The 26,585-nt window shown below is 41.5% G+C and overlaps 1 protein-coding gene across 7 annotated transcripts in view; it reads right to left on the reverse strand.

Annotated features, from left to right (window-relative positions):
- Positions 1–26,585, reverse strand: part of DIP2C (disco interacting protein 2 homolog C) — a 287,798-nt gene that overhangs the window by 51,564 nt on the left and 209,649 nt on the right. For 4 of the 7 annotated variants that reach the window (XM_083704609.1, XM_083704605.1, XM_083704610.1 and 1 more), the window contains 13 exons: positions 26,474–26,584; positions 19,606–19,683; positions 17,559–17,682; positions 17,062–17,171; positions 16,201–16,303; positions 15,218–15,282; positions 11,599–11,692; positions 10,331–10,450; positions 8,570–8,684; positions 6,332–6,471; positions 3,811–3,947; positions 2,419–2,627; positions 1,513–1,627 (listed from right to left, as the gene is read on the reverse strand). In XM_083704609.1, coding sequence (XP_083560735.1) covers positions 1,513–1,627; positions 2,419–2,627; positions 3,811–3,947; positions 6,332–6,471; positions 8,570–8,684; positions 10,331–10,450; positions 11,599–11,692; positions 15,218–15,282; positions 16,201–16,303; positions 17,062–17,171; positions 17,559–17,682; positions 19,606–19,683; positions 26,474–26,584 — 1,521 coding nt within the window. The remainder of the gene's footprint in view (positions 1–1,512; positions 1,628–2,418; positions 2,628–3,810; positions 3,948–6,331; positions 6,472–8,569; positions 8,685–10,330; positions 10,451–11,598; positions 11,693–15,217; positions 15,283–16,200; positions 16,304–17,061; positions 17,172–17,558; positions 17,683–19,605; positions 19,684–26,473; position 26,585) is intronic. The other 3 variants (XM_083704608.1, XM_083704607.1, XM_083704611.1) reach the window with 1 other exon arrangement.

The following is a 26,585-nucleotide window of genomic DNA, read 5'->3' on the forward strand; positions in this document are numbered from 1 at the left end:
TATGCAATAAACTCATGGATTCCACCAGAGTGTCATTGTAATGACCCAAAAGTCTAGCAGGGATCAAGGTTCAGAGTCTGAGGTTGCAGGCGCTTCCAGCTATGGAATCAAACCAGGTCCAGAGCTTCAAGCCTGCTCCTGGAGATTGGAAGACCACTGTGTCTGGGGCTGATAGACAAGAGCCCACAAAAGCAAACTTCCATAGCATTAGGATCTGTAACCTTCTCCTGAGCAATCTGCATTGCAAGGAGTGCACCAGAAGGGAGGATAAGAACTGAGGAGGAGGCTTAAAAAGGCTCAAACTGCTCTTAACCCTATCAGAGGAAGTTGCTCAAGTGGAGCTATCCGTGGTCCTGCAACATCTGGCCTGTCTCGCTGCTTTCTCTGTGGGATCCGGCATGAGACAAACATGACAGGGGACAGTGATATCTAACTCCTGCCACGCCCACCGATCCAGCCTTAGCTCCAACCATTGATTTAGCAAGGAAGCATTTCTGATGTGGTTTCATCTTCCCATCAATGTTTCTTGAAGCATAAGTAATTCCTCTACCAAAAGTGATTACAAAGGCAATCATGTGACACAAAAAAGGCTGAGAGACCACCACCCAGGTAAATAGAATTAATTCTGACTTGCTTTATTTTGCTCAGCCTTGCTACTGTAGGGCACACTGCTAAATACAATGTGAAGTTAAATGCACATGGCAATTAAAAACTCCCACCTCCCCGACTCAGTACCATGCTACCTATGAGCTATGACTCTCCACATGGTTCAATACACTTGAAAAACCCCACTTTGAAGCGTTTTCTTTTTTCAATCAAGTATGCAACAAAACCTGGAATGCTACGTTTATAAAACTTCCCATGCTCTCTCTGAGTGCACAGGGCCTCAAAGAAGAAACATGTGTCAAGAGACCTTATATGCAACCATCAATATTTGGCACCTTCTGTGCAAACATACAGTGGGGAGGGTGCTGTCAGTGAGGTTGTGCTTAAGCAGCCTGTGGGTTGCAGGGAACCCAAGACCTGAAGCAAGTTCTCCACACCAAAGTGGAAAAATGAAGAGCCACTAAGCAAGGCTGGTATCACTTTTGTGCTTCGTATCCTGCTGTGTATTCTCCACCGGCATGAAAAACCGCCTTTCACACGCCATTCCTTGATTTTCCTTAAAGTTCATGCAAGTCCACAGCACAGTTACTGCTACTCTAATCAGAAGACAGGGGAGAAGCAGTTGCTTGTTCCAAGAGGCGGTGGGGAAGAATTAAAAATAACTCTTAAAGCCTGTCCAAACAAAGAATATGACTCTTTGTGCAGTGGAAGATTCCAGGGAGGATACAGAAGGATTAACTGAGTGGCAGTGAGAATGGCTTTTGTTTTGTATACTGATGTCTCACCTCTGTATGTGAATGGCGATAGATGGAGAAATTTAGGCTCATGCTTCCAGGGAAGGTGTGGCACACCTGGTCACCCAAACTTTCCATTTGACCCTGCGGATTACAGCTTAAGCAACTGTACCTGTAGCACTCTGCTCATCCACTGAAAGCTGTCTTCCTCCGTAGAGTCCGGCCTTTGCTCAGCAACGATAACTATCCTCTCGTCATGAAGAACGCTCACTGAAAACACTGCTATTCTGTGGGGTGTGCAAACCAGGACAGATAACTGTGTAAGAATACCAAGTGCAGAGAAAACTGTATTTCATTATCCTCTGTGACTCATTGCTCATTAGTTATGCAATTGAGAAGATTGGGGCTCCAGTTCTTATTTATTCTAGAAAAAGCCAGCTGCACGCAACACCTACATGATTTTAAAATAGAGCACTGCTGAAGAACAGCTTTTATAAAAGAAGAGCTTGTTTCAGTTTTCCAAAGCTTAACACACAGAGTCATCGCAGAAGATGTTATCGCTCTGTATATGATCAAGCCCATCAATGCGGCAGAAAAATAAGGCTTAAAGCGACACAACAGCAAAGAGCCACCACTGTCCACATTTTTATTTAGATGCATTTGGCTCCATTTGTGATACACCCTCAATGGAACGCCCTTTCCCAGAGAAACTCGCCTATTCTGTGGTCATTTCAGTACCAGGAAAAGCCCTTTCTAATTTCCTTGGGGCTTTTAATTTGCTCCTGCTCTAAATTTGCTTTAGCTTTGTCACTATTTTCATGGTGCTTTTTATGTTTTCTTACTGATCTGCTATTCTATATAAATATTTACGTGTTTTTGGTCTCATAGCAAAGCTGTTTTGAGAACCTGGTTATGAAGTGGAATATAAATGCATAAAATAAACAATATTTTTTTAAAATAAAAATGTTTTTGCTATGGTTTTTTTCTGGAATGAAAAGAGCATCTGCTCTAAGCAATACAAATGCCTTTTCCACAATCCAATATGTATTTATTTCTGGGGGAGAAAAGTGACGCAAACCTTCCCCTGTAGACAAACTTCATTGGTTCCACCGCGAGCGCCGTGGCTACAATGTCATCTGCGTTGTGCCTCCGTCCGCTGACCACCATCAGCCCATCCATTTTGCCAACAACAAAGACAAGCCCACCTGGGCCAATAAACCCCAGCAGCCCAGTTCTTATGAAAGGGTATTCGCTGATTGGGGCACCTGAACTAGTCATGGGGAACACCTGCAGGACACACACACACAGAGAGAGAGAAAAGTGCAGGAAATCAACTTTTATTTTGTTACTGAGTCGGCTCTAGAGAAAGAGTGTTCAGAAAATAGGTCGGGATCCACTGATGGATCTCTGGGTGATTCTGTAGTACATCGACAACGGCTCCTGACTTCCAGCTGTTTAACAAGAGCAACAACTGAAATGCTTTTCCTTCCTGCCTGCCCTAAATTTGGCTGCAGAAATGAAGGAAGCTCAGGGGAAGCCAGGAGTGGGCTTCTGTAGGAAAGAATTACGAGCTCGGTTCTGATCTATTTGCAGCCCCTTTCCCAAGATGCACAGAGTTAGGTATATCCATCCTTGTATCATAAAACCATGCATAAAACACACACCTTAAAATGTGCATCCACGTTACAGTCAATCCTTCCCTTCCCTTCCTATTAAATGGTTTCCAGTATAAAATATTTAACGTTTCGAATGGGATAGCGGTTTCCTCTTTTTAAAAAACTTCTCCATAAATTCTTGTTCCAACAGTGAGATGTGGGGCTCAGTGGCAAAGCATATGAATTGCATGCAGAAGACCACAAGTTCAATCCCTGACATCTCCATTTAAATTATCAGGTAGGAGACAATAGGAAAGACCTCTGCTGGAAACCCAAGGAAAGCTATTGTCTGTGACTGTAGGCTATAATGGGCTAGATGTACCACTTGTCTAGGGACGCGGGTGGCGCTGTGGGTTAAACCACAGAGCCTAGGACTTGCCGATCAGAAGGTCGGCAGTTCGAATCCCCACGACGGGGTGAGCTCCCGTTGCTCGGTGCAGCTCATGCCCACGTAGCAGTTTGAAAGCACATCAAAGTGCAAGTAGATAAATAGGGACCACTCCGGCGGGAAGGTAAACGGCATTTCCATGCGCTGCTCTGGTTTGCCAGAAGCGGCTTAGTCATGCTGGCCACATGACCCAGAAGCTGTACGCCGGCTCCCTCAGCCAATAAAGCAAGATGAGCACCACAACCCCAGAGTCGGCCACGACTGGACCTAATGGTCAGGGGTCCCTTTACCTTACCACTTGTCTAACAAAACCGCCGGGAAAGTTTGTCAGTAGTTTTGCATGTCCACCAAAAACAACAACCAAAAAACAAAACAAAAACCCAACAAACCCTGAGTCAGGGAACAGGCTTGTAGAACTCAAACTCACCTCAAATGTGTTTTTGGTCATTCCAGAGAGTCCATAATAAGATGTACCTGTTGCAATAGCGCATACACAGAGTTCCCCTACTTCATCTGTCCGACAGAGTTGGGGAACTCCATCAGGCTTCACAGCACACATTATGGCTATTAAGAGAAGGCAAAAAAGTTTTTTGTTTTTGTTTTTTTGTTTTTAAAGGAAATACGGTTTGCAAGTCTTGCAAAAGATACATGTAGATAATAGAACCAAACTGTCAAGTTGATTTCATAGTTTTATCGCACAGTATTCATACAAACATTAGAGATTTTAAAATCTAGTTTTGCACCCTGCATGGGGTGTTAGATGTGGCTTTAATTGCTTGCGCTGTCTTTCAAGCTCTGAAACAGCTAATACGAAAGGTATCTTGAGTTAGCTTCCTACCAAATGCCAAACTTCTATTCAGCGCCGGGAAGGGTTGTCACGGTAACTACTGTTGCCAGCACACACACACACACACATACCTTTTCCCAAAGAAGAAGGTTTTTGAGTGCTATAGCGAGAAGAGAAAGCTACAGAAGCAATTCTCTGAACAAAATCACACCTTAAATCTTGGGTTGAGGTTACACACTAGGCATTCTGTTTCAGAAAGCGAAGTGGAGTTGGGTGTCGCTCTGGGACTTCTTTCAGAGAAGGAAAATGAATGAGGTGACAGCGAAGTATTCGGGTGTTAGAAAAAGTCAGAGAATGAAGAAAACCATCAAGCAGAAGCTGTGGGACTTATTTCATTTTCTTTGGTAGGGTCCCTACCTCACCCTAACAGTTTAAATGGAAACACCTGCCTGCAAGACTTGTTTGCATTTCTAATTAAAACCTAAAGGTTGCATTTCAGCTGGCAGAAGACCTTTGTTAAAACTCAGCGTGTTTTATAAGCAGCCACAAAAAACCCCACAAGATGCAGCTTATATCCAGATAACGATGTACATGATTGCAGTCATGTCAAATAGCTGCTCAGGATGTGAACTAACATCTGCACTTTTGGAGTCTCCCTGGGATTGTGGCCATGGAGACTCTTATGATGCAAATTTACCACTGGAAAACTGTTAAGGAGGATGCATGTAGAAGGATAAGAACAGCCCCAATACTTGTTATTAGGGATGCAGGTGGCGCTTTGGTTAAACCACAGAGCCTAGGACCTGCCAATCAGAAGGCCAGCGGTTCAAATCCCCACGACGGGGTGAGCTCCCATTGCTCGGTCCCTGCTCCTGCCAACCTAGCAGTTCAAAAGCATGTCAAAGTGCAAGTAGATAAATAGGTACCGCTCCGGCGGGAAGGTAAACGGCGTTTGCGTGCGCTGCTCTGGTTCGCCAGAAGCGGCTTAGTCATGCTGGCCACATGACCCGGAAGCTGTACGTCGGCTCCCTCAGCCAATAAAGCGAGATGAGCTCCGCAACCCCAGAGTCGTTCACGACTGGACCTAATGGTCAGGAGTCCCTTTACCTTAATACTTATTATTAGGGTATTCTTATAAAAAAAATTTTTTTTAAAGATATAAGACTGTCAAGAAAAGAAATCTTCAGGAACAAGCCTGCACTACAACTTCATGGGAGATTATTCCACCATGCTAAAAGTTTCTCCGCCTCCTAAGGCTTCTGCTGTTTCCAATCTTGGTCATAAAAGGGGAATGCCATATAGGACTCCTGATTGATTGCTTCTGCAGTAAATCCCGAGACAAGCATATGTTTAGAAATGGGAAAGGAGCCAATGTGGCAGAGGAAAGAAGGTTAAGCAAGAGCCAGAATGCCTTTATAAGTGCAAGGAGCCCTGGCTTTGCAACCCTTTTCCATCCGCTGTGAAAAGATACAGGAAGGCACCCAGATCCACATTAGCTGTGGCTGTAGAATCAGATAAAGACACACATTTCGGGTGGGGAGGGAGAATAAGAGTTCCGAACATAAAGGAAGAAGAAAGAAACCATCACCTTGTTGCAGTTTTATAACAAAGAAGACAAAAAGGGGTGTGTTTTCACATATGATTTATTAGAGGCCCTTTCATGGAAAAACCTGGCCTTACATAAAAGGAATTAAAGCTTCATGCCACTTTTGGAAGTTCAGAGTCAGGGTATCAATCTAAAAGTGATCACAACCTGCATTTTTTAAAATATATATATATATATAATAATTGTATACATATGTTCCATAGAGGGCACTGAGAGGGGAAGAAAATATAAAAAAAAAGTTTCTGAAAAACTGACTAATGGAGTTGGCACTATTTGGAAAATGGTGTGTCTATGAATCATGAATACGGTCTATGGTTTTTGTTAAATTTGCTTTGAGTTTTTTGGCATGCCCGCAGTTCAGACCCTCTCCATATATATAAACTGCAGAGATTCCCGAGTAGGGAAATTACAGCATTTAGTTTAAAGCTATTTATCTACGCTGTGGAAATCTGGCATGTCTTTGAATAGCACAGTTTTTGTTTTGTTTTTTTAAAGCAGATTTCCTATTTCCTGGCAAAAGCTTGGGCCGGGGGGGGGGGGGGGGAGGAGCCTTACCTCCTGGCATCACCAAGCCAACATCTTGCACTGTTAAAACAGAAAGCTTTTCTTCAGAATCCACTCTGATGACTCCATAGGTAAGACCGTGCATGGACAGAACCCCTCTGCCTGGCGGCTGATTGCTATCATCTGTTGGCCTGCAAATATGAAGAAAACGTCAAATAGACAGCAACTCTTAATCTGCAATGTTTTATATATATATCAATACACAGAGGCCACAAGATGATTATTTTTAAAGCTCTTTAAACTGTTCCATTTCTGATCCTTTTGCCTTGACACACAAAACCAGCCTAGCCTAGCCTATTTTATGTCAACACAAACATACATCTTTCATAGGACTCTTGAAGGTGAGAAAGTACAAAAGAGGAAATGCGCCAAGGTGTTTGTTTTGGTGACACGGCTCTTTCAACGCAATGCCATTTTTAGTTATGGCAGATGTTTTCACATAGTGCAGGCAGATCCCAAGACATATTCCAGATCGAACAGTGAAGCGAGTGTGCCTCTCTGCCTTTTGCGATCCGTACCAAGAAACTGCTGCCTGGAGGGCTTATCTTTAATTACTATGGCTTTCCCTGCGATGCATGAAATACTAGATGGGTATTAGCTAACCATGTTCATTAAGAGGGGGAAAAGATGGCTGGTGCCATAAATTTAAATTAAAAGATGCTAAGGGGCTTTTCCCCTTCCTCCCAACATGATACCAGCAAAAAAGGACTGAGCACTCCAGTTATGGGAGGGTTTTAATATGCAATAAGGCATAACAAATGAGAGGCTGGTAAACGGGCGGCCGTGATTAATGTCATATCCATCATTTAGAAGGAAGGCTCAACCACACTATTGATCAACATTATCTCTGAGCCTGTGCCCTTCTGCAACTGTCATGCTGAACATAATACCACTTTGTGTATATTTTTAAGGTGAGCTTTGTCCCATCATCACTCAACACTGATACAAATAAGCTGTACAAGTACCGCAAAAAGAAAATAAACTTTGTTAGAGAGAGTAAGCTTAGATCCCAATACTCATCTTGCATATAGATAATTGGTTTATGATTTTTCACTGATTTCCATTGCATTTAAGTGCGCATAATGCATGGTCTCCAGAAGCAACTCAAAACATTTCAAATGGATGAGCAGAGAGCATTATTGCTGCGTTTTCAAACTCTTGGTGCTAACTTGCAAAGTCCTTAAAGTCCAGGGATGCTAGGCGTACACCATGAATAGGGCTTCAAGTTTTTGTTGTGGGGTTAAAAAATGCTTTGACTATTTGTAGGTTGCAGCCCATGTTTCTAAATATACATGCACAAATTTTGTCCTGCCTAAAAAGGAATATCCAGTTGTCAAATAAGAAGAATCAAAACAACATGTTCTGCATGCCATCCATCACCTGGTAGCCTGACAATGATTTCGAATCATTGCTGGTTTGTTACTGAAGAATTCGCCATGGCACAAATGCCACATGTCAATGAAAGTTAAATTAGAACCATGCAAAGCCTGTCACCACATTTGTATTCTGCTTCTCTGTCTGTGGGACCTTCTCTTTTTGTCAATTTTATGCTGACATTTGCATTGTGAGATAGGCTAAGCCAAAAGATGGTGCCCTGCCCAAGCTTATCCACCAAGTGGGGAATTTGAACCCGGGTCTACCTGGTCCAACTGTGTAGCCGCTACACCGGATCTATAAACGACTTGTACCTCCTCAGGTAAATAGCTTTCATGTATGTTTTGTGGGTGAAACCATGGACATCAGAATACAGAAACCTTATTGAAACTCTATAAAGCCAGAGAATAAGAAGATGATCCTGAAAAGATTCAGATGCCAGAGAACATTCAAAAAGCTATCAAAAGAAACCAAGTATTTTAGAACAATAATCTTGTATGTAGTTTTTTTAAAGTTGAGAAAATTAACTTTTGAAAGAAAAGGGGGGAAAGAGATTACAAAAAGTTTAATATAGCTATCTGAAATATATAAATGTCTTGTATACTGTAATACTTTAATGAGAAACACTTAAACAAGATATCAGAACCTTTTAAATTTATAAACTGATTAATGAAAAAGAAAGACAGAAAATAAAAAAGAATTAATAACAAGAAAGAGTGACTTAAAGTTTCTGATCCAAAGAGTTCCTAGAGGTCCAGTGACTGATATTTTCCATTTATTCAATTCTGGGACAGCTGTATGCATGAAGCTATGTTGCCTTCATGATCACTCATTTTAAATTTAAATATACAGTACCTTCTAATAGCCACTGTGAGAGCCTCTGGCGAACTAGCACAAGGGCAAATGACTTCTTGTCTGAGGCCTTTGCTTTGGAAGACATTAAGAAATGCATCACAAGAGGAAATAGACCCTAAAGTAAAAAGAAAATCTGACATCAATATAGGGTCTATATGCAATAAGCAATGCTTCCAGGACAAAAATAGAGCAATTATGAATAGAAAGTGGCAAAAGAATCTAACTGATTCCCTCCAAAGAGAAATAAATTTGCTACCAGCCTAGTTACAATTTTCAAGACATATGAGGTGAGATCTATAGAACTACACAACTAGTTTCATGAGCCCAGGAAGGCTTCTAACGGAACAATCCACATCATGCAATCTGCTTTTGAAACCAAGAGCTTTCCGAAAGCAGTTGGTACAGGGTTTTGCTCTACAAAGGGGAAAGGGGACTTAGAATCCCACTGGGCATGTCCTGTCCAGAGCTGAAAACAGCTCTTACTATTTAATTACACCTTAATTAAAACAAAAAACAAAAACTCCCACAGCAAGTTATAGGATGTTGGCATCTTAATAAGAGGTCATTCTCATTCATGTATGGTTTCAGCAGACCGCTTTAAATGGCTTAATCTCACTTTTATTTTTCATACTTTGGTATGCACATAAAAGTACAAAATACATGCACAATGTTTCCAAGTTCTAATTGAAGGTGCTAGGTTGTTGTTTTTTACTTGTATAAATCTAGACAGGTTGAGGGTCTGGGTAATTCAAAGATGACCATCTCCCATATGAATCTGTCTATCCAATCAAGATAACTATGGAGACTTCTCTGTTGGAGGTGTAGAGAGTGGCAACACCTAACAAGGCCTTCTCAGTGGTGGCACTGAGGCTGTGGAACTCGCTTCCTCAAGAGTCTCACCTTACTCCTTATTTATTAGTTTTTAGATACTGTGTGCGAGTAGCTTTATTTCCAAGGATATCTGAGATTTAATGACTTTGTGTTTAATTGTGGGTGTTGGCTCTTAGTGATTTCTTTTTGGTATTATTTATGTTCTACTTCTGATTTGTAGACCTGCTTGGGCAACTATAAAATAAAAACAACCGTAATAACTAAAATACAATTAGGTAGCTGGAAGTTAAGAGCAGAAAGAGGAATTGGCTACTACTGATAGTACATAGCACACCCTTCATATGTGATAAAAAATTCTATTTATTTTGTACTTTGATCTGTGTGCCCAAGTATGAACATAAAATAATTTCCCCTAAGTTTCAAATGTTTTGTGGAGAAACCTTCTGTTCTTTTGTACTGCTTAAGGATAAATTTGATTCAGCCTTTACATAACAAGTTGTCATGTCACTTATAATTGGATTTGCTTCTATGGAATATCAGGTTTGCTCCAGGATTTGCTAAAGAAAAGAAACCAAAACACAAACCTCACACACACACAATCCAAAATGAATTAGCTCCTGGAAACGCTTTGCGGCAAACCTCAAAATGTTCATTAACCTTTTTTTTGCTATTCATGACAGAAGGAATTATTATTATTACACAAGTAACAAATATCTGAGGAAGCCACCCACCAGTCAAAGTCAGTGGCTTGTATGTCAGAGAACGCCCAGTCATAAACCCATAACTTTTATATTTATTTCTTATTTTTATGCTGCTCATGCATGCAAAAGAAAACATAGGATGCATAAAAACAATACAAAATAACATTCCAAAAAAAAAAAAAAATGAAGGGGGGGGGGGAATTGCTTTTGTTCCACAGCCATCACTTACATGGATTGGCGCCATCAGCAACTATTAGCATACGGAGGGAGGAGAGGTTGATATCTCGTTGATCTCTATGCGCTACTAATGCCCAGTGCATATCCCTGGATTTCACACAGGCAACTTTCGCTGGGGACCAGGATAGGGGGAGGAGAAACAGAGAGGAAAAGAGGAAAGAAGATTTGGGAATATGAAGTTCAAAACTTGTCCAAGCGTAGCAGAAATTGCTTTCGATGAAAACAATGGCAAAACAACCAGAAAATACCAAAGATGTATTATTTACTTTGACCTATCACATATACCAGGGATAGGAAACTTCCGAGCTCTCAATTTGGACTTTGTATTTTATTGCCCTTCAGACAAGCCACAAAGGAATTCTGTTACAGGCACAGAAAGGTTGCCTAGGTTCTAGGCTTCACCTGTTTCAGAAGTGGCTGAATAAAGCAGGTGGAATCTTGGAAGACGAAGGCTTGGCAAACTTCACCGACTAACAAACAGGGAAGCCTAGCACAACTGTAGCAGTACAGACTGGGAAGGACCCTGTTTAAGTAGAGCCCTCTGCCAAAGCCATCAGACACGCAACAACAGAGAAGATCAAGCCAGGCTTCTAAAAGAATGAAACCACTACTGAACAACTGGCTGATTGTCTTTTTAATACACAAGCTGAAATAAACTCCAGTGGCTTTCCAGATGCGTCAAGAGGTGTGTCCCCCAAATGACCCTTGCTATTGCACCTACTCACCGATTTAAAGCTATAGAAACAAATTATCGTATTTTTTGCTCTATAAGACTCACTTTTTCCCTCCTAAAAAGTAAGGGGAAATGTGTGTGCGTCTTATGGAACGAATGCAGGCTACGCATCTATCCCAGAAGCCAGAACAGCAAGAGGGATTGCTGCTTTCACTGCGTAGCAATCCCTCTTGCTGTTCTGGCTTCTGAGATTCAGAATATTTTTTTTCTTGTTTTCCTCCTCCAAAAACTAGGTGCGTCTTGTGGTCAGGTGCGTCTTATAGAGCGAAAAATATGATAATTTACAGGTGTGTGCAATGGCTATTCCAACATCACCACCATTTTGTTTTAGACCAGGGATGGGGAAACTGCAGCTCTGTCGATACATCAGCCCTAGTCAGCATAGCCAAGGGTCAGAGATGATGGGAAGGGTGACAGATACTCTATCCATGTTTTACAACTTTATATGCTGCTTAACTTCCATCCTCTCAAAGCACCTGTGGGTTTGTGTGTGAATGGATGTGCATGCACAGGTACGCAGCCCTTACCTTTGTACTGGCAGACCTTCTGTATCCACGAAAGTGGGTTCACTTTCATTAAGGAATAGGGGATGCTTATGACATGCATCATGTTCATAACACTCTGAAATTAAGTGAACACAGGTTTCAGCAGTAATGAAACAAACCACAACTCTTTGTTAAAACAAATCCCAACTCTGTTGTAAGTGCTACATATTTTTGGTTACCTATCAAAAAAGGTTTAAGACTAGGGACTCAGCTAGACTGGTAAAAAAAAAGCACTTTATATGCGTTGTATATGCAATATAACACTGTGACACCAGATGGCGCTGTGGAGTCCCATTTTTCCCTACTGGATTTCCCTGTATGAATTTACATGTTTAACTGAATTTGACGTGTCTAGATCCAGCCTTGATCTCAATATATGAACCAAAAATTATGAATGGCGCATTTCTAAAGCACTTCTTGTTTTCAAACCCTTTTACAGAATTGCGAAGTAAATAAAGTCACTACAGACTAAGGGACTTGTTTGTTCATCGCTTGGCGATTGATTGTAGGTGATAACTTGCAGGGTGAAAGAGCCGTTGTGGAACAGAACATCAGAGACCGAAACTTTCATAGCCTCCAAGATCTCCTAAAAACTAAAGGATTCTGAATGGAACCAATTCACACATGCAGGTGCAAGTCAAGTGTTCAGTAATCAAACAACATACAGACCTGTGTGGCCCAAAATTAAGTTATGTTTATGGCTTTTGAATAGCGATTTAAAGCTTTGGAATGATCAACGCAGTGATGAGGGCAAGATACACTATTCACATCAAGTAAAAGGCAGAGAAACTAGAGAGAAACATTTAAAAGCTAATTGAAGATTGAGTATAAATTTTCCTGAAATCCTGAAGCTGTTGGGAAGAAGGCAGGTATTTTTCAGGGACTGAAAAAAAATTTTTGAGGGAAATTTTAATATACTGTACACAGTCTTGTTTTCTTAACAGTTCTAAGCCAATTTTCTACTTAAAGAATGTAAAATCTATTACACTTAACTTCACACAGAATTGGATTTGGAGTTGTGTTTTTCTACAGTGAGATGGGCAGTAATTTCCTAATACTGCAAACTGTCCTACATTGTTATTTGCGGGGAGTAAACTTTGACAAAAACAGTATTTTGAAATCTTGCCTTAAAAGCATTTTTATTATTTCAAAAGAAGAAATAGCTCACAAGAGGTTTTTTGTCCCTCCCTTTAATTTTCCCTATATGCCGAGTTTAACAACTGGGAAAAAAGAAATGAGAGGCCTCAGGGGAGGGGAAAACTGATTCCCCACCCCACCCCCAATCTTTCTGGGTTTTCCCCCAGGCTTCGACAACTCTAGGAACTCCAAAAGAGGTAGTTAATCCTTCCTAAAAATAGGTTATACAGTACATTTGCCCCAATAACCTCAAAAGGTCATCTGAGAGGCTTAAAATAGGAATGCAAAGAAAATGGTTTTAAATAAGCTAACATGTTTCATTGCCTGGTTGGGTAGGGTGGAGAGAGACTGTCCCGCTATATGACTGGGCTGGAAATCAGCCAATATGTATAAAAATAAATGACTCAGTAGAAAATTAAAAATATAGCTATTAACCCCAGAAATAAGAGAAAACTGGCTGGAGAACTGCAACAATGTTAGTAAACTCACATTTCGGCTATTACAAATGTCTTCAAGAAAATGTGGTACAGATATAGCACAACTTCTGAAACCATTTCAATAAAAAACTTTGCTCACTACTTTGGTTACACAGACTCTCAAGAAATAGAATGGTGTTTCTGAAACTTGGGTGTCCAGCTGTTGTTGGACTACAACTCCCATGTTCCTGGTCTGCCTAGGTGAGCATGATGGGAGTTGTAGTGCAACAACAACTGGACACCCAAGTTTGAAAGGCTGGGGAAACTTAGCCAGATGGGCGGGGTATAAATAATAAATGATGATGATGATGATGATGATGAATTAGACTCATAATAGTTCAACATTACTATCTGTAAACTATTTAACATTACAGTCATTCCTCCACTTTACTGATCCTTTCTTTTAATTGAGCAGCAGAGCCAATTATATTACCATTAGCCCAGGCATATTAAATCATTGGGATTTTAAAAACTGAGCAGAAAACCAAAGTCTGCAGGATGTGCAGTTTGTAATCTTGTCTTTTTAGTATTTAGAAAACCAAAACAAACCAATAAAAAAACCTCAGTCACTAGCACTATGTTTAATATTTTATAATATCAACATGATGATGATGATAATTTTATTAGTTATACCCCGCCCATCTGGCTGAGTTTCCCCAGACACTCTAAAACATCAAACATTAAAAACTTCCCGATACAGGGCTGCCTTCAGATGTCTTCTAAATTCAGATAGTTGCTTATTTCCTTGACATCTGAAGGAAGGGTGTTCCACAGGGAGGGCGCCACTACTGAGAAGGCCCTCTGCCTGGTTCCCTGTAACCTCGCTTCTCGCAGTGAGGGAACCAGCAGAACACCCTCGGAGGAGGACTTCAGTGTCCAGGCTGAACAATCGGGGTACAGATGCTCTTTCAGGTATACTGGGCTGAGGCCGTTTAGGGCTTTAAAGGTCAGCACCAACACTTTGACTATCGACACTTTGGTTATCAACATTCTGCTCATATGAACATTTTTTTTTTACAACGAAGTTCTATGATAACCTTATAGAAAAAGCAAATGTCTTGAATCAAGCAAGCCCTTGCTCCTATGATCATACACAAGAAATATGCATTAACTTCAGTGGCTACAAACTATTACATAGGAAGAGCCTTGAGACCTCTAGAGACAAGTGCTCAAAGGACCTGGACAGGAGGTGGCCATCTCTGCCCTATTAGGAAATCCCCTTCTTTGTCATTTCTAATTTTGTTTCCTTCAGAAGAGCCACCAGCTATAATATCATGCATTCTGCCTTTTAATTCCCTGTAGATGTTTGAAAGCAACTCTCATCACGCTTCCAATTATTAGGGGTTCCACATCTAAAGAAGGAATAGTTCTCATTCACACACACCTTCCTCAGCATGGAGCACCCCACAGCTGGAAGTCAACCAAGGGTGGAGCTGGAAATCAAAATATTTGCTGCATTGCATTGAACAGACCTGCCAGAGTTTTTCGCTTTTGATTCTTAGATGAAGGTTCACTAGAGCCCAACCCCAAAAATAATACTTATGGAACTGAATTACTGTCTGCTTTTATTACTTCAATCATTATTCTGGCCTCTCTCTTGTCTTCTTCTCTTATGAATACAAATATAAAACCTCCAGCTGGCTTTGTAAGTATTCTAGGCTCAAGGGTGAGTCAAAGAAAGTTCTGTTCTTTTTCCTTTTAGAACCTTCACGTTCAGAGACAGTACATCTTCAAAGACCACATGTGAAGAACAAGAAGAGATGGAACTTCCCAGGCTGTCCACCACTGGAGAGAGTTGTGGATTCAGAAGGTCTTTGGTTCACTCATCTCGCCAACAATGATTTCTGCATCTACCAAGTTTCCTAATGTTTCAAAAATCCATCTAGCATCAGAAGGTAAACATTCAGAGAATGCTCCAACTTCCTATGGAAATGTAAAACACTCCATTCTCATTTTTAAACCATTACTTTAATGAGCAGTTATCTTACCGTAAGAATCCCATGCCATAATCCTACATCTTTCTTGAAATCTAATACGTTCACAATGGTTTCGGCTGCGTGACCAAAACAACAACAACAAAACAAGGTTAGTTACTGAGTGCGTAGCACAGTCTGCAAAAAAACCAAAACATAAAAACAGACTGCTTTAAGAAGTGATTGTAATAAAATGTTGATGCTAAAAAAATTGCCACCAGATGAGCTGCAGAACCATTTGAGATAAATCGTTACTGACTGATTGCTCTTGGCCAGACCATTTCTTCTTTCCCCTCCCACTCATGTTTTCATTTGCATTGCATGTCATAACCAATGGTTCACTTCAAAACAAGCCATATTCTAAAAGGTTGGGGAGTGGGACGATGTTGAAAACAAAGCAGTAAGAACAGCATATTAAAAAATAAAGACAACCAAGATGCCACCAAGACTTGCCTTTTGGAACTGGGAAATACAAATTTCAAGAGGCTAGTGATGCTCACCTTAATGCGAGACAAGCACCACAACCCATGGAATTCTTCTCCAACTGGGATTTTAATCTAAAGCAGAAATGGTATCCCCACTCCATCAGTTCTCCCAGCTAGCCAACCCCAAGCACTCTCTCTCTCTCACTCATCACCTTCCAAAACCCTTTCCGTTCCACCTGCTTACCTGGATGGTGTTGCTGTTATAATGTCAACAAGTGGGAGGGAGAGCTCTCCCCCCCCCCAGCCCTATGTAGCCCCTAGGAAATATGGCTTCCTCAAGGGCTACTGCAATGGCGGAAGATCTTGGAACTCAAATCAGATTGACCAAGAAATAGAATGCATTATTTCTCCCATGATTGGTGGGGGACGATGGCTTAGTCTGAGCCAATCCAATCACTGCTAGGGCAGAGGAGAGTGGGGCTTTGTCATTATCATCTTCAAGAACTATTATGCCAGTTTCACAGAACCATGAAAAAAAAATGTTTCAGGAATTAAGAGACAATGCTGAAATACCTTCTGTGTATCCACATGCCTGTGTAAGAGCCTGGCAATGGGTCAGAAGTGCGATTCTCGTCACAGTAACCCCGAGAACACTTCCATCTTTGCATGTTTTGTACTGCAAGAGAATTTTTTTCTCATCAAGATTCAGGGAACCACAAAAACTCAAAGACCTAAAGGGATGGTCATCTGAAAGCAGCCAGGAGGACGGCTCCATCCAGACTACAAGACCCAAATCCTAAGGGCCTCCGTGGATTATGTGCGTCTGCCATTTTCATCATGCTAGCAAAGATACATTGGGGAGGGATGTGCCTGTTGAATGAGACAACGAAAAGGGCTCTCCTGTGAATTACAACTGCTTTCTGCTATTTGCTTGGGGGAATGGATGGCTGATGTGTATAATAAAAAGGTGAAGCTTTGCCAGAGCCTCTGTTCCCACCCTGTTCACTCAATGCAGGAGCAAGTCATTGGCCCTGCACCACTAACTCAGCAAACAAATTATATGCCCCACGCCACCCCCAGTTAAAAATGATTAATCAACCAGTATTCAGCCACCAAGATTTCAAACTTCCTCTGCCAGCTACCTGTTTCTTCATTCACATATCCTGCAAATTCTCTACAAGTCTCCAGCCCTCCATTATCCCCACTCCCTAAAGAGCCAGACAAAGCTATTACAAAAAACCTTCCTCATATCAATACGTTCTCAGGTTTGAACTGGCTGCAATGGCGGGAATGAGTCTGAGTGTTTAATTGATCACACCAGATCCCTGGAGCTCTTCAATCTGAAATTCTAGGAATATAGGAAGGCGATTTATAACATGTAGGCCCATCTAGTCTGCACTGACTTTTAGTAGCTCTCCAAAGACCTGGACTCACCTCAATGTAAGCTGTGTCATTGTTTGCATCTTTGATATGTGGGAACCAGTCTCGAGGAGGTTTCGATAGGTGTTTCGATTCTGTGACAAACCATAGCAGCTTTGGCCAGCCTTAGAAATAAACACAAAGTGTTGCTTTTATTTTATTCTTAAAAGCATTCATTGACCATAATGGTTTTTTTTTTAAAAAAAATGTACTTAATAAAAGCAGTTTATTAAAATGTACAAAGCAGCCTTATGCCATATCAAACCATGTGGTATGAAAACTAGCTCATCTAGCACAGGGATGGGGAATCTGTGGCCCCCCAGATGTTGTTGGACATTCCTGCCCATTAGCCATGCTAGTTGGAGCTGCTGGGAGAAAAAAAACATGATCTAGGCCTTTTATTCTGTCTGATGCCTGAAAATCAATGCAGCTCTCTACACTTCCTCTTCTTCACTATGCGGTGTACATGCAATCAGGCGTACAGTACTGTGACTTAGCAAGAACAAGCCTACCTTTAAATTGTGGTATTTCCCCTGTAGGGCTCTTAGGCAGTCCTTTGTGGCATGCATCACTAGTCAAGGCCACCGTCACACCACAGCTTCCGAGCAAGAAGCCTATCTGCTGGCTTCCTGCGTCCTGGTTGAAGACAAAGCGAGAAAGAAACCACGGAAGTAAATCACTGCAAGAGCAGTAATGGAAAAGGCTGCTTCAGAACACATTTATGCAAAAGGCATTTGCTTTACCTAGCCAACCAAATGCTTTTGAAAAGACATCTACCGCGACAGTCTGAGCAGGCCTCTTTGCGTTCCGCGCATCTGCATTTCCATGACAAGGATGCCACATCCCGAGAAATCTCACCTTACTTCAAGAAATGAATTTGGAGGACCACAACATTTCTAGCACTTAGGGCTAAGGCTTCGGGACAGTTTTTTGTGAACCTTGCAGAAGCTCGTGGCAGGGAAGGGGAAAGGCACAACCGGGTTCAGGCAGCATAATCATGCACACATTAGCAAGGTCGCTTTCCTGTCTACTTAGCAGGTAAGGCAGATTTTCCTCTGTCTCCCATATTGTGAGAACTCGGGACCACCCAAATCAAAACTGATCCAGCAGCAAGTTCGAATCAGGCAAGCGAAAGCACAATACATGACATTCGCTGCCGGAGGATGTGGCGATGGCCGCTGGCCACGATGTCTTTAAAATAAGAGGGGAGGGGTGAGAAAAAATTCATGGTGGAAATGCCTATCAGAGGAGGAGGAGTTTGGATTTGATATCCCGCTTTATCACTACCCTAAGGAGTCTCAATGCGGCTAACAATCTCCTTTCCCTTCCTCCCCCACAACAAATACTCTGTGAGGTGAGTGGGGCTGAGAGACTTCAGAGAAGTGTGACTAGCCCAAGGTCACCCAGCAGCTGCATGTGGAGGAGCAGGGCCACAAACCCGGTTCACCAGATTATGAGTCTACCACTCTTAACCACTACACCACACTGGCTCATGTTCAGAGATTCTGGGGATAAACAATGGTGGAGGGTTGTTGCCTTCATGCTCTGCTTGTGGGTTTTTCAGGGGAACCTGGCTGGTCATTGCTGGAACCAGACGGCTGGCATAGAGGGACCCTTGGCCTTCTTCAGCTTTTATGTACGTAATTCACACAAGGCACAATTTCCACAATGGATTTTTTTGGGGGAGTGGGATGGGGGTGGAATTGGAGTTTACATAACCCCAAGTAAAAAATAAACCTAACAGCCACTGCATGCTTCCCCTTTTCTCCCCACTTCTTCTGTCTTGGATCATACACCGATTATATCTTGTGGGGAAACTAGTACCAAAGGATAGTTACAATGGTTACAAACTAGTGCTCCCTCAAGGCTTCCGTGTTTCAATGCGCGCAGGCAGTCAACATAGTAGAAGCAACCCAAAATGTGCATATGAAGTTCCTGGATATACCCCATGCATCTGTTGAAGTCGTACCAGCCAACAACCAAACACCATATATATAAAAATATATATTAAAAAGCAATAGTTCTCTAGGCAGAGAAAGAATTGAAAAACAGAATAGAGAATTTTGCAGTGCGAACTAAATATCATGATGTTCTCGAAAACAAAAGAAAGAAATTATGCATTGGGGAACGGAAGCAAACAAGACAAAAGGGGAAACTTTGAGGCTATTGAGAAAAGTCGTACATAAAAAGTAAAGCTTTTAGACATAGATCTGTGATTTCCACAATAGGTCCAAATCAAGTGTCTTTTTGTTTTTTAATGTATCGTTACGCCAAATAAAAAAAGCAATCAAACCGAGGTAACGACATGCATCACGCCCCAAAGCTTAGCACCAGTATTTTCATACCCAGGTTTGAGAAAATGTTTTGTTACAAAGATGGGTTTGCGTATGCTGATTTTTTGAATGGCATGGTGGATGAGAAACTGGTATATAATAGATTTGTATAACCTTTTCAAAGTTCAGACATCCAACAAGTTGTCAATTTTATTTATTCGCATTTTCTGTTTGTTACAATAATTATTAGAGATTTATTTCCAGCTTGGCAAAGTTAAAGACATACTTTTGCAAGAAAAGTCTTCAGAAATGAGCTCTCATTTGGTTTGGCTTCTATGAAAATCCAGACAGAAGGAGGAGTCCCCTTGTTAAGATAAATAGAAAGAGACAAGAGGATGAAATCATGCCATTTTGGGGAATAACTCTCTGCATGCTGCGCTATCATTAGCCCAAGGAATATCTGAACTAGCCAGGCCCTGGCAAATTTACAAAACTTTAAAAGGCGTTAACAAATGCATATATTAATATATTAATATCAATACGCTAATATGTAGCATATATACATATATTAATAAATTATGCAGATATGCTAAAAATGAATCCTGTATTATCCTGTGATCGATGCTTTCAGCCTACCACTAACTTTCCCCCCTTTCGCTATTTCCAGAAAATGTAGTTCTTTTCTCCTTCAATGTAATTAAACCTAGTTGCCAGTGTCATCATTTACAAGCCACATCAGTGGTTATTAAGACCCAGATTAAGCACTCAAATTTTGATTAATAATGGTTCAAGACTGACATGTTCTCACAAACCTACTATGATTCGTTTCCTGACTTATTCCAAGCAAGTTAAAATATATGATTTTAGGTTCATACCAATTGCCCAAAGTCCGTTTCAAAGCAGGGATCTAGCTACTGTTAAACCCAGCTTTAATCACTTGGGCCTCTCGGTCAATCTGCCACTTGGGCACAAAGCTCAGTGTGGGGCCCAAATGGAATTGTTTCCATTTGCACATGACCCACAAAATCCACTTTGGGCAATCTAGCATACATGGGCTCTCAACAGATGCTACAGATACAAATCTCCATTAAGGCTCATTTGGAACAGTAACTAACACCAGAGTTTCATGGTGTTATTTGCGCTGAAGACCTTTCAGTGCAGATATCCACAAGCTCTAATAGCCACTCTGTCCATAGTCGGGTTTAACAACCAAAAAGCAAAGTAACGTTTCCCACAGTCATGTCCTCTTCATCACTTTTGTCAACAGAGCCCATGGAAGCTCATGGAAGGTCCTGGACATACACGAGAGTTTATGCCAACCACTGGCCAACTACATTAGAGTCATCTGTCATTGACTTTCCTGAAAGTCAAGAAATGCTGTGAATTTGTAGTGCCTACCAGACTCAGGGAGGGAGGGAAAACAGAGAAAGAGAGGAAGAGCAACTCTAGTGAATACAAACCAGTAAGAAGATTTGTTGTACCTCATCTTCAGAAGACTTGGGATTACAGATGAAAAATACAGGTTGACACTACACAGACACAAGTATCCCTACATAGAAGGAGAAGATGAAGGAAAAGGAGAGCCCCACATACTATGTAGATTTATCATCTAATATATATATATTTGTGTCATGTTCGTGTGACTCAGGTTTTTCATAAATTCTGCTCAGGAGCTCTGGGGCCTTCCTTGGATCCTTTCCCATCAGAAAGTGAACAACACACTGAAGAAAACCGTAAGATGGTTTGTGTGCCTTTGTGCCAACACACAGAACATACCAGCAAACATACGAATTAATCAGCTGAATTAACAGATTTCAAAGCAACTGAATAGTCTGTGTCCTCAGTTTAACTCACTCACATGCAGTGGGGCCTAAGACATTTTCTATTATTCTAAAGTAATGGGGGGACGGGACCTGTGGGTCTCCAGATATTGTTGGACTGCTGACTCCTGTCATCACTAACCACTGGCCCTGCTGGCTGGGTCAGATGGGAGTTGGAAGTCTAGCCACATCAGGAGGGCCATCGGCTCCGTACCCCTCTCCTAAAAGGAACTGGTTTCCTGGCAAAACCAACAAATGGGTACAATTCATCCATTGTACACTGTGGAACAGACTCCTACTATGCCAAGAAATTCAAGAGTAAATGTATTAAGGCAAAACTGGTAGCATAGGAAAGGAGGTAAGGACAAAGCAGAGGCCCAGGGAAAAGAATATAATCTTGTAGGGACATCTGGAGAACTATGAGAAGATGAGGAAGCAAGCAGATACAAGGAGGGAAGCAGAAAGCCTAAGTCAAGAGGACTACAGGAGCCAAAGACTAAATGACTGTGTTTCAAGTAGCATTTGCACTTGCCATACACGCCAGAAAGAGCATGGGAGTGCCTTCACCTGATTATCTGATTTGTTTCCCTGGATTTTACACCCTCCACCCTACCCTAGGCTCCTGTTCAAGGAAGCTGCCATCTGTGCATACGCTGTTATTTGTTCATGCACAGTGGCAGCTGGAACTGTACTAGCCTCAGCTTAACCACGGCTTGTGTTTTCAAATTAGATGGCAACCGATCTGAGGGGGAAACTTATGAAAAATGAACATTTCTCAAGAAATTACAGGGTACATATGCATTGTGGCTAACATCATGTGTACTCCAGATTAAAATACAAGCAACAGAAACTGGAGCTGGAGTAAATGGCAATGTGTACACAGCCCAAAATAAAGAAAGATGTGGCAAAGGCATTGGGAAACAGGGAAGAAAAGCTGAAATTGGCTTTTGCCAACCATGTGAGCTACAGCTCATAAACTTGGCCACATTCCCCACCTCGGGTGTTTGTGCATATGGAAGGCATCTCATTAGTATGCAGACACCGTTGTTGGAAGAGAAGTTCCATACAAGTGGCATGAAACCTGTTATGTATGCCAAAGGGACATAGTGTTTGTTGAACCTCTTGCGCTCCTGTAGCTTTCTTGCTTTAGTGGCTCATCAGTGCAAGCTATCTGAGATATAGTACGTAGCATTAAAGAAGAGTTGTTTCTAAAAGCCTTGCTTCGTTCTTGCCCATTTTCCTGCTACCCAACACAACAAAATCACTACATTGTGCAAACCTTTCCTTCAAGCACAATTAATCCCTAAAGGCACAAGAGAAGAATCACCGTATTTTTCGCTCTATAAGACACACCAGACCACAAGACGCACCTAGTTTTTGGAGAAGGAGAACAAGAAAAAATATATTCTGAATCTCAGAAGCCAGAACAGCAAGAGGGATCGCTGCACAGTGAAAGCAACAATCCCTCTTGCTGTTCTGGCTTCTGTGATAGCTGCGCAGCCTGCATTCCCTCCATTTCCCCTTACTTTTTAGGAGGGGAAAAGTGAGTCTTACAGAGCAAAAAATACGGTAAACAGAGTTCACATTGGTCAAGCCCACGTGAGATTTTCCACACATTTCAGTCACTTCAAGTCATGCTGTCTATCTACCTGTCTACCTGCCCACCTAATGCCTTCTGCCACTACACTGTTGCATCAGTCCACCATCCACACAGAGCCTGCCTGCCATATTTATTCTATTTGCAACTCTGTATTTTATGTGCAAGCTCCAAAATGTGCAAGGCTCCATTTGCTGAAGGAATGCTACAGAGAGGTCCAATAATTGAAAAGAACAAAAGAGTAGCTGAGTCTTTGGGTATGATAAGCCTCCAATCAAAGTCAGAAAGAAATTTGCAATTGACTAATGACAGGACCTTTTTCCTGGGGTGAAGTGCAATTTTCACCAGCTCCTGCTGTATATAAAGAAGTTCAGGCAATAACCAGTCACATGGATTACTACAACTAAAAACTTCTATTCATTGTCAAAACCAGAGTCTAAGGTAGTTGCTTTTGTATTTTCCTATATCAAAACACACAATTACCTCAAGTTTCCTTTTTCATTATTTTTTGTGACAGAGCGATATCCGTTTCCAAAGCAGTCTTGGCAAGGTTTAAGCCAACTGTCTAAAGTCTTCCAGTTACTTTTTGCAAAATTTCAACAGACCAGGCTAGAATAAAACACAGAATGATTCTGGCACTTTTTTGTTCAGCTGCCTTTTCAGTTTTCCACAATGGAGAACCCAATGACAATCTTGGGGGGCCAGTTCTCAAATACAGAACAGAGGACATGCATATTATATTGGAGGGGGGAGGGGGAAGGAAGAGAAGAGACGAAAGTCTGGAAGGTGCTGTTTCACCTGTCATTTTGCAGAAGTGCCTAGAGAAACATCCTTGTAGAAATTCTCCTTCTGCGTAATACTATAAGACCCTGATCCCAAAGCTATGAGGAATGTAGCAACTGTAAACATGCATGTGAAAAGACCAGAATGAGTCAGAAGAGTCCATCTGTACCTTAAAAAAACACCTGAGCCCATTGGAGGACTCTCCCCACCCCAGCAAAAGCAAGTTATTCTGACCCGGTTAAGTTTCATCAACCCCACTCCAACTCTGCACATGTGTTCATGGTAAATTTCCTACAGGGCCACATAATCATAGGGTTGCCTCTCACCCCACACATCAATGCACAGGAAACTACAACTTCACACTGAAACACTCATTTTTTTAGCACTGTAGGCCTCACGATTCAGCATTAGTCAGTATAAATTGCAGCACAAGAAAAGCAAGGAAAGAACCTGGATATTAAAATAGTGCTGATATAATGCAATATGAATCAATGGATGTGTTCACACATTAAGATTAAGCCCAAAATCCTGGCCTAGCACAGTTAACAATGAACAAGGAAAGTGCTGGTGCACATTGTCCCATCATTCGTGCTTTGATGCTCCCTTGGTGTAAACAGGATTAACAAAACAGGAAGCAATGACTTCCTGGTATGCCTGAATCCAGGATCATTTCTCGTTGCTCCTTAACAATTTGCAATTGGTAAACAAAAAATGAACCATGGCTTAGGGCTGGCTAATAACTGCAGCTTATTAGAGAGCAGCAGACCATAGGCTTGGAAGTAATGGGGAATTAAGGCTTCCAGGTCTGTTTATCCTGCTTATGTCAGGAGTGAAGTGGGAATAGTTGGACAGCATGCTCCATTTGCTACGTGACGGTCCTTCAAATTTCTGAATGGGGCTTTCATTCTTAGTCTCTTCTCCAGGCTGAACATACCCAACTCCATTAACCTTTCCTCATAGGACTTGGTCTCCAGAACCCTTGCCATTGGGACACCTTTTATTTCTTCAATGACGACTGCATAGAATGGGGTCAGTTCTCTGGGTAAGGTCTGACCAAAGCAGAATACAATAAGACCAATGGTTCTTGCCATCCAGATGCTATATTTATGTGGAGGCAACCTAAAGAATTGCATTAGCCTTCTTAGCCTCTGTATCACACTCCTGACTCATGTTTAGCTCAAAGTCAACTAAAATGCGTTGATCTCTCTTTTTTTGGCACATACTGCTGTCAAGACGTGCATCACACATCCTGCATTTGTGCATCTGATTTTCCCTACCTAAGTTATTCAACTCATTTGGTTATTTTTGATCCATTCTCCATCCTGTCAACATCATCTTGGATACTGGTTCTGTCTTCTAATGTATTAGCTATGCCACCCAGTTTGGTGCCACCTGTAAATTTGATGAGCATCCCCTCCACTCCTTCATCCAAGTTATTCATTAAAAAATACATATTAAGACCAGGCTCACAAGAGAACAATGCACTTTTCCGTTTTCCACTTCTCTGAAGTGTGACAAAAAGCCACTGATAAGCACTCTTCTGGAATGGTCCATCAACCAATTACAAATCCACCTATGAGTAGCATCAGCCAGTCAACATTTTTACCAGCCTGCCAACAATTATATTGTGGGGGACCTTGTTGAATATTTTACTGAAATGCTACACCCACAGCATTCTTCTACCAGGCTAGTAATTAGAGATAAGGTTAGTCTGGCAAGCTTTGTTCTTAAGAGACCCATGGGGGGGTATGTAATTAGATTGTTTTTTCAAAATTTATGTAGATTGACTGCTTTTGATTTGTCACCGAATCTTTTTGAGCATTGGCCTCAACAGTCAGCAGCTGCCTGGCCCCCGCTTTTTCAGATGGGGACAACATTTAGCCATGTCTAGTCTTGCAGCAATTAACCTGTTCTTTGAGAAGCATCAAAAACTAATATGGATCTCAGCCAAGTGTAAACTTAGCTCCATTTGGACTAGTATAGAACTTTGCAGCCATTAGTTTAAGAACATCCATCTCCAACAGGATTTCAACTAATTTAGCCTTTGTGCAGAGGATTCTTAGCGTGTTTTCATGATTCTATGTGCAACTGGAGCCTTTACTTCTGTGCATAGAAGCCACCTTATTATTTTGGAAATTTAGTCTTGGTGTGGAATGCTGGGCACTGTGAAAGTGAAAGAAGACTCTCTGCAATTGAAATCCCCAAAACCGACAGTAAGGAAATACTTTAATTTGCCAAACAGCAGGTCAAAAAGTAGTGAGCAAGCTGTGAAGCTCTCTAGAACTCTCCAGCAGCCTGACTTTTAAGCAAAATTGGGGGCTTGGTACTGGATAGGAAATATAGCAAATTCCTAGTTATGATGGATTTTGTATTTTCAAAAATGGGGGAATCGGTCATTGTAGATTTCTTCATACCAGCATCCCTAGAATACCCTAATCTAGTGAGTCTGCTTCATCGTCCGAAACTGCATCTTGTCACAGCAGATTTTATGGCTTTAACACCAACCTAGTTCCTGTTGCTCCCTGTCCACACATAACAGCCAGCCTGATGAAGCGTACTGGGCAACTTGAAAGCTTGCTTGCAAATGGACATTTTGGTATCATAAGCCTATGGCTCTACTATGGACTTTTTCTTTTGGGTCAACATGGCTGCCTTTCCTATCTGTGTGTCTCCAAGGAAGTCTTCAATGCTCACTGTACTCTTGTTATCTGTTGCACACAACAGCCTGCAGCCACTTCCAACCCAAAATCAAAATCTAAAATCTAGAAGACACCCAGCAGAGCTAAGAAAGAATAACTGGAGCATGTTTAGGAGGGTGACCTTTCATAAAAAAATAAGTTACATAAGGATTCCATTTTATCCCAAAACGCATGACCTACTCAGACGGGCATGTCATTTGGCAATTTGTTCTGACAGCAATTGTAACAAAGACAACGAGAAACTGTTTCTCTTACCTTTCTGGTAAGTGGCACTTCAATAGGTACAGGGACAACTTCTGCAAGCAGGCAGCCATAAAATGCTACCATAAAAGCAGCAGGGTCATTATTGGGAAATACTAGTGCTACC

The sequence above is a fragment of the Podarcis gaigeae genome (assembly GCF_964106915.1).
Source record: "Podarcis gaigeae genome assembly, chromosome: 12".
Lineage (NCBI taxonomy): Eukaryota > Metazoa > Chordata > Lepidosauria > Squamata > Lacertidae > Podarcis > Podarcis gaigeae.